General features: G+C 33.2%; 1 protein-coding gene across 1 annotated transcript; it reads left to right on the forward strand.

Moving 5' to 3' along the window:
• Positions 1–3,424, forward strand: LOC100778601 (protein trichome birefringence). The gene is made up of 5 exons (XM_006575141.4): positions 1–1,135; positions 1,695–1,887; positions 1,973–2,166; positions 2,300–2,458; positions 2,857–3,424. The coding sequence occupies exons 1-5, from the start codon at positions 240–242 to the stop codon at positions 3,203–3,205; spliced, it is 1,791 nt and encodes a 596-aa protein (XP_006575204.1). The 5' UTR covers positions 1–239; the 3' UTR covers positions 3,206–3,424.
• The last annotated feature ends 4,872 nt before the right edge of the window (positions 3,425–8,296 follow it).

Raw genomic sequence — 8,296 nt, forward strand, 5'->3', positions numbered from 1 at the left:
TTCAGGAAGGAACCAAAAATCTTCCTTTCCTCTGTTGTCTTTTCGATTCACCACCGGCCAAACCAAACAGTCACAACACCACTATCTCTTCCTTCATTTCACACTTTGTAAGTTGAAGTACCCCTGTTTCCAACATCTTTATAATAAGTCCACATGTTCTTCCTTTCTCTCTCTCTCTCTCTCATCTAAAATAGGGACTCAAACTTAAAAAACAAAACCAAACCTTTCACCCTCATGTAATGGCTGATTCCACCAAGTACATTCCCATAGGTGGCACAGGCACAACCCTCAACTCACACCTCAACACCCTCTTCCCCATTCTCAAAGCCAGAAAAACACTCACTGTTGCTTATTGCTTCACCTTTGCCTTTGTTGCTCTCACTGTTTTCCTTGCGTTTTGCCCCTCTCCAAACACCTCCTCTCCCTTCTTCACCAGCATATTCTCCTCCACTGCCACCACCGCTTCCTCTGCCAGCTCCTACAAGTCCCAACTCTCTTCCATTTTCTCTTTCTTCTTCCCCAACACCACAATTTCATCAAGTGCTACTCTTCACACCGACACCACTAGATCTAGCAATAGCACTTCTCAATCTCCTCAAACAAGTAAAAAGACATTCAAAACCACCCCTTTTGAAAACCAAACTCAAACTACTCCTCCAACCAGAAGCAAGATACCAAGTGATCATCACACTGCAAAACCACCTGATCATGTTGTAAATAAGGAACCATCGAGTGGTAACAATCATACCCAAGTTTCTGATGAGGATAAAGCTGTAAAGAAGACAAATCAATCTTCTAATGGTGTTGGGCATAGTCCGAATAAGAATTTGAGTTCTTTGGTGAATGGAGGGGGCACAGAGAAGGGTGTTGGGCATAGTAATTACACGGTTTCTTGGTCGAAGAAGCAGAAGAATGGGAGCAATGAAACGGATTCAAGGGTGAAGGATGAATTCATGGAGTCTTTGATCAAGTGTGAATTTTTTGATGGGGAATGGATCAAGGAGGATTCATATCCTCTCTATGAACCTGGTTCTTGCAATATTATCGATGAACAATTCAATTGTATCCAAAATGGAAGGCCTGATAAAGCCTTTCAGAAATATAAGTGGAAGCCAAAGGGGTGCAGCCTCCCAAGGTATACGAGAACTTGGTGAATTTATGTTGTTCTAGAACATGATGGTATTGTTCTCTAATCAGAATTGACTTTTATCACAGCAATATAAGTTGACATTTAATGCAAATCTTTATTGTGCAGATTGCTGAGGTGAAACACTAGTTTTGATTAAGAAACTGCAACTGAGTTTTGTCCAATTTTGATTTGGTTGAATTGAAATTGGAATTTCACCTCAATCATATGCATAGTGAAGTTGGCCATTTAATATCAATATTAGTTTCCTAGTTATAACTTCAATTACGATTAGATAACAATACAAAAAACACCTATAGAATTGCACTTGAGTTTTATCCTTCAATTTTTAAGGTTTTACATTTCATGAGTGCTCTTGTTCTGTCCAGATTTGGCAATTGGTAATATTTTGTTTTTCATATTAATGTTGGTGTCTTGTTATGATGATCTTCAAAGTTGCTTTGTGAATGTTTCTTTGGTATTTTGCCTTAATTGATCCATTCTCTTTGTTTCTTTGGATCCTAGTTTGTTGATTTGCTATAATATTTGTTCATGTATTTGCTAATAGGTTGGATGGACATCGAATGCTGGATATGTTGAGAGGCAAGAGGCTTATCTTTGTTGGTGATTCCATCAATAGGAATATGTGGGAATCTCTAATTTGCATCCTGAGAAACGCTGTGAAAGACAAAAGCAAAGTTTATGAAGCAAATGGAAGAGTCCATTTCAGAGGAGAAGCCTCTTATTCATTCATATTCAAAGTAAATACCAAGTTCTTCTATGCTGTAGTGTTCAATTTTTCTTTTTCATGGTGTTTTTTTAATAATAGTATCAATTGCTTGCTAGGATTATAACTTCTCCGTGGAGCTTTTCGTATCCCCTTTCTTAGTTCAGGAATGGGAAGTTCAAGTCAAGAATGGAACAAAGAAGGAAACACTTCGTCTTGATTTAGTTGGTAAATCTTCAGTTCAATATAAAAATGCGGATATAATCATCTTCAACACTGGCCACTGGTGGACTCATGATAAAACTTCTAAAGGGTAAATGCATTACAATTTCTCTTAGATGTGATTGCAGTTCTGGCTCTTTATTCTCAACCTTCTTATTCTAATTCTGTTTTCTAAGATTACAAGCCAAAACCTTGTTAACTAACTTGTCCATGAAAATTTCTAGGAAGGACTATTACCAAGAGGGTAGCCATGTCTATGATGAACTGAATGTTTTGGAGGCATTTCGAAGGGCTATAACAACTTGGAGTAGATGGATTGATGCCAACATAAATCAATCGAAGTCTATGGTATTCTTCAGAGGCTATTCTGCTTCACATTTCAGGTACAATACTCGTGTTTGGGTGAATGTTTGCAAAATTGATTTTGAGGTGAAGTAATATGTGGTGGATATTTTTATACTAAAAGCAATTTATCCAACACAAAAGCTATCTAAAATTGCAACAACTCAAAATCAATTTCTCAATGTGAGACCAAGCATATCAACATTTACCTAAAATCATCTTAACTAGTATTTCATCATATGATGTTGGATGATCCGATGTAAATCCAAACACACTACAAATGAATTGGTGCTTATTGTGTTAATTTTGGTCTCACATTACTTCAGTTTTCAGTTTCAATATCATTCACTTTGACATTGAATTTTCCTTAAGCACATTATTATCATAGAACTAGAAGACTGACTCATAAACATTTGTTTCTAATTCTATCATACTGCAGTGGGGGACAATGGAATTCTGGTGGACAATGTGACAGTGAAACCGTGCCTATCAAGAATGAGAAGTACTTGAGGGAATACCCCCCTAAGATGAGGGTATTGGAAAAGGTTTTGAAGAACATGAAAGCCCATGTCACCTACCTAAATGTCACTAAAATGACAGATTTCAGAAAGGATGGTCATCCCTCGATATATAGGAAGCAAAACCTATCACCAGAAGAGAGGAAATCTCCATTGAGGTACCAAGACTGCAGCCACTGGTGCCTCCCTGGTGTTCCAGATGCATGGAATGAGATTCTTTATGCCGAACTTCTGTTGAAACAGTATCAGAATCAGCAGAAGAGACCATAGGTAAACAACAAGTCATTTATTTAGTTATATTCAATGAGTTTAGCTGAAAGCAAGAACTAGATGCAGTTATTATGTATACCATTTTTTTCCCTTCCATATAAGGATATGGAGAGGAACAAACCATACAGGACAAGTTTTTCTAATTTTGTAAAGATTCAAAAGGTTATGTTTAGTGAAACAATATATAAGAGAAGTTCCTTGATGAGACATTAATTTTTACATTCTCTCACTTGGTTCATGTGACATTACCAAACATAATAGACTAAATAAATATATAGATTAAACTAACATAATGCGCATTAAAATGACTAAATCGTTCTATACATTGGGTACATCATAATTTCATGATTAAGAATAAGAACGAATTTGAGTCATGACGGTTATACATCACTTAATCGACATAGTCTCTTCCATGAACTATACATTAATCTTCTCCTTAATATGACCATTAGTTAGGAGTACATAATTGATCCAACATAATGCATTTATTTAAGATAAAATTTGTTAACATTATTCTAATACAAATATGCATGCAAACACAGATAATAGGTAATCAGAAACATATCATAAATGAGTTCAGAGTGTCAGTAAAATGCATAAGATAAATTACACTTAATGATCATCAATAACAATAATGTTTATATTTTCAACATGTTCTATAAATGTCTTGAGTGGTAATCCCTTTGTCAAAAGGTCAACTATCACAAGGTTTGTACTAATATGTTATGTTAACACTCTTTGTTTTTAAACTTCTACTTCAATTCAATATGTTTAACACCTTTAAGGTACTTATCCTTCTTAGAAGAAAAAAAGTTGCAGAGTTATCACAATATATTTTCAGTGGCCTAATAATATTGTCAACAATTTCAACCCTAACATAAAGTTCTGCAGTCAATTAGCCTGAATTATAGTCTCAAAACATGCTACAAATTCAACTTTCATGGCAGATGCAACAACTAATTGTTTTGCACTCTTTCACGATACTACTCTTTCGGCTAAAAGAAATACATACCCAAGAGTAAATTTTCTTGTATCCACACATCTAGCAAAGTCTGAGTTTGAATACTCAATCATCTCAAGGTGATCAGACATCCTCTATGTAAGCATGTGATCTTTTGTTTCCTGTAAATATCTCTTAGAACCTTCTTTGCAGTTTTCCAATATTCCATTCTCGGGTTACTTTGATATCTTCCTAACATTCTAAATGCAAAGCTTATGTCTGGTCGAGTACAGATCTGAACATACATAACACTCCCAACCATTGATGCATACGGAATTGCCTTCATTTGTTCTCATTCTAGATCATTTTTAGGACATTATGCAAGACTAAATTTGTCTTCTTTCTTATTTAAAATGGGTGATGCTGAACACTTTTTCATCCTAAAACTCTCTAGTACTTTATTGATATATGTTTTCTGAGACAAGCCTAACAATCCTTATGATCTATTTCAGAATATTTTTATCCTTATCACATAGTTTGTCTCACCCATGTCTTTCATTTCAAAGTTTCTACTTAGTCTCATGAAGAAAACCAAGATTGTTAGTTGCAAACAAGATATCAAAATAAAGAATTAGAAAAATAATTTTACTCCCACAGACTTTCAGATATATACACCTATCAATAGTATTTTCCTTAAATCCAAAGAAAACAATGATATCGTTAAACTTCAATATCATTAGCGGGAAGCTTGCTTAAGACCATATATTGATTTCTTTAATTTGCATACCATGTGTTTCTTTCCTTCAACTAAGAATCACATTAGTTGGTCCATAGAAAAATTTTCCTCTAAATCTACACTAAGAAAGACAGTTTTCACATCCATCTGATGTAGCCCAAGTCATAATGGGTCACCAATGCCATGAAAATCTTGAAAGAATCATTTCATGAGACTAATGAAAACATCTCTTTATAATCAATGTCATCTTTCTAAGTAAATTCCTTAGCAACAAGTCTAACCTTGTAACGTTCAAGGTTACCATGAGAGTCACATTTAGTCTTAAAAACTCACTTACAACCAACTCTCTTACAATCCTTTGGCAATTCTACGAGGTCCCAAACACCATAATGTTCCATGGAATTTAACTTTTCTTTCATGACATCTATTTCTCAGAATTATCACAGCTTACAACATATGAAAAAGAAACTGGATCATTATCATTAATGCTTAAGTTTGTTTCTATTTCATGTAGGTATACAACATAGTGATTCAAAATAGTTGGTCTCCTTTCTCTTTGAGACCTCTTTAATGCTACTTTTTGTGGTTCTTTAAGAATAGGTTCATTATGCATCATAGGTTCATTATTGTGTTGTTTTTCTTTATTGTTGTTTGGAACAACAACTGAATGAGCAATCACCTTACTGCTAGAGACACAAGTTAAAGGTATTTGTACTCTAATTTCTTTAATTTTCACATCTCGTGGAACTGTACTCTCCCTTATTTCGCCATTTTCAATGAACTTTACATTTCCAGTTTCGACAATTCTCAAACTATGATTAGGATAATAAAATATATACTCCCTTTGACTTTTCTGAATAACCAATGAAATATCCATTAATTGTTCATGCATCCAAGTTTCTTTCTTATGGATTATAAATCCTTGTTTCTGTTTGGCAACCCCAAACATGCATGTGTCATATACTAGGTGTCTTATTTGTTTACAATTCAAAATGTGTCTTTGAAACTATCATATTATGATCCTTATTCAACAAATACATGACAGTTTTCATGGCATATATTCACAAAGATACGAGTAAAGTTGAATTGCTTAACATACTCCTAATCGTATCTATTAAAGTTTCTGATACACCATTTTGTTATGGTATATCAGGCATTGGGTATTGCACACAAATGTCACATTTTTGAAAAAGTTTAGCAAATGGACTTGGGTGTTTCCTAGTTTCATCGTATATTTCATAATACTCATCACCTCTCTCTATCAGACCTAACAACTCTCACATTTTGTCTAATTATCCTTCTACTTCATTCAAGTAAATTTTTAAAGCATCTACTTCCTGAAATTTCTCATGCAATAAGCATAACTGTAACATGAATAGTCATCAATAAAGGTGATAAAATATCTTTCCTTTCCAAAATAATTAATATAAAAAGGCTCACAAATATCAGTATACATAATTTCAAGAAGTTGAGTGCTTCTTGTAGCTCCTTTCTTTGTACGTTTTCTTTATTTTCCCTTAATAAAATCCACTCAAATATTTAGACCCGTAAAATTTAGATTAGGAAGAATTTCATTCTTTATTAATCTTTCCATCATTTCTCTAGAAATATGACCTAAACGTTTATGCCACAAGAAAACAGATTGTTCATTCACTAAACTATGTTTAGTTCCAACAGTATGACACAAAGTTAAACAGTTTCAACATACAAACCATCTAATTTCAATTTATATAAACTATCATAAAGAACACCAGTATCAATGAGATGATTATGCTTGAATAAACTGAAATATTCATTACCAAAATAAAAAAAGTATCAAATAATATCAAGTTTAGATAATTAAACTAAATTCCTAGATAAACTAAGTACATAAAGAGTTTTCAGTAAATCTAAAAGATGTTCAATGTCGAGTTTTAAACAATAAGTCATAACTGCTTGCACTAGAGCTTTCACTTTATTCTTCATTTGGACTTATGATTTGGATGTAAGGAATCCCTGCATAATATTAGAAACACGAATCATACATCCAAAATCAATTCACCATGTATTATGGGAAACTTCAGTTAAATTTGATTCAAAACATACATATGCATTAAGCTTATCTTTCTTTTCATACCAAGACTTACACTTTGGGCAATCCTTTTGAAGGTGTCCAGATTTCCCACAGAAATTGAAATTATTATTCTTTGATGCCTTCTTTTGAATTTTCACAAAGTCGTCATTGATTTTTAAAGACCCTTTTCCTTTATCATGCTTGTTCATAAATTTCTTTCCAACTCTTTGATTCCCTTGGTGGCTTACATAATTGACTGTGTGACTTCCTTGATTCTTAAGCATCGTTTCTTCCTAAACTAGCATACTATATATTCATGCACATTTCATTTATCTTTCATGGTATTATAGCTCATTTGAAATGGGTCATACTCAAACGGTAATGAGTTCAAAATAAATTGAATAAGGAAGGTCTCATTCACAGTCATTCCCAAGGTCTTAAGTCTTGTTGTAATGTTTGTCATCTCAATGACATGCTTGTGCATAGTCTGTGAACCATTTAACTTCATGGTGGTCAGTATACTCATTAATCTCCTAACAAAAGACTTATCATCTGTTTGAGAGTGTTCTCTCATAAACCTCGTAAACTCTTTAACACTATCAGTCTTAGAGAAAGTTGTCGTAATACTATCTGCAACAATCATTCTCATGAACACTAGGTTGAGTCTGTTATATCTTTCCCAAGTTTTATAATGGGTTTTCTGTTCATTGCTACTAGAATCAATAATAACAGCAAGCTCCTCTGCCAATATCGCTAGATCAATATCCATTACATCGAGGTGAAATTGGATTTGCTCATTTCAGTCAGAGAAGTTAAGCCCATTAAACTTTGTCACAAATGATACATGAGAATTCAATAAATTGGAAACATGTATTGCATAATAAAATTCACATAAGCGCTTTGAGACATAAAACATATGTCATACATATAATTCATTCAAATAACAATCAATGTATATTGATGTTTTCCTTTAGGTGATACACCAACACACAAGATACAAACATGGTGATGCTAATAAAAATCTTAACATTATTTGATAATTAAATATGCACCAATTAGTACCTACTACGTTTGGGTATATAAATAAATTAATGATACTCACAAATTACCTATAATTATATTCATTGATTATAAGAACAATTAAGCAACCTTTGGGTGATCCATAAATGTCTTATAACAATAAATTTCAATGTACTCATAAACCAATAGTTATATAATTTAACACTCATTATTCTATGAGTGATTAAAATAATCATTAATTTAGAATTAAATAACCTTATAGATTTGGTCACTTTGATGACTAACAAATCCATCATACACTTAATTCCAAATAAGCACGTCTTGCTTTATTATATAATGCAA

The sequence above is a fragment of the Glycine max genome, chromosome 2 (genome assembly GCF_000004515.6).
Source record: "Glycine max cultivar Williams 82 chromosome 2, Glycine_max_v4.0, whole genome shotgun sequence".
Taxonomy (NCBI): domain Eukaryota; kingdom Viridiplantae; phylum Streptophyta; class Magnoliopsida; order Fabales; family Fabaceae; genus Glycine; species Glycine max.

Excerpts from the sequence above, each read along its gene's own strand:
- LOC100778601 (XM_006575141.4), top strand. The coding sequence starts at position 240 with ATGGCTGATTCCACCAAGTACATTCCCATAGGTGGCACAGGCACAACC. Across the intron at positions 1,888-1,972 it reads CTTATTCATTCATATTCAAA|GATTATAACTTCTCCGTGGA; the intron begins GTAAATACCAAG and ends ATTGCTTGCTAG. Across the intron at positions 2,459-2,856 it reads TATTCTGCTTCACATTTCAG|TGGGGGACAATGGAATTCTG; the intron begins GTACAATACTCG and ends ATCATACTGCAG.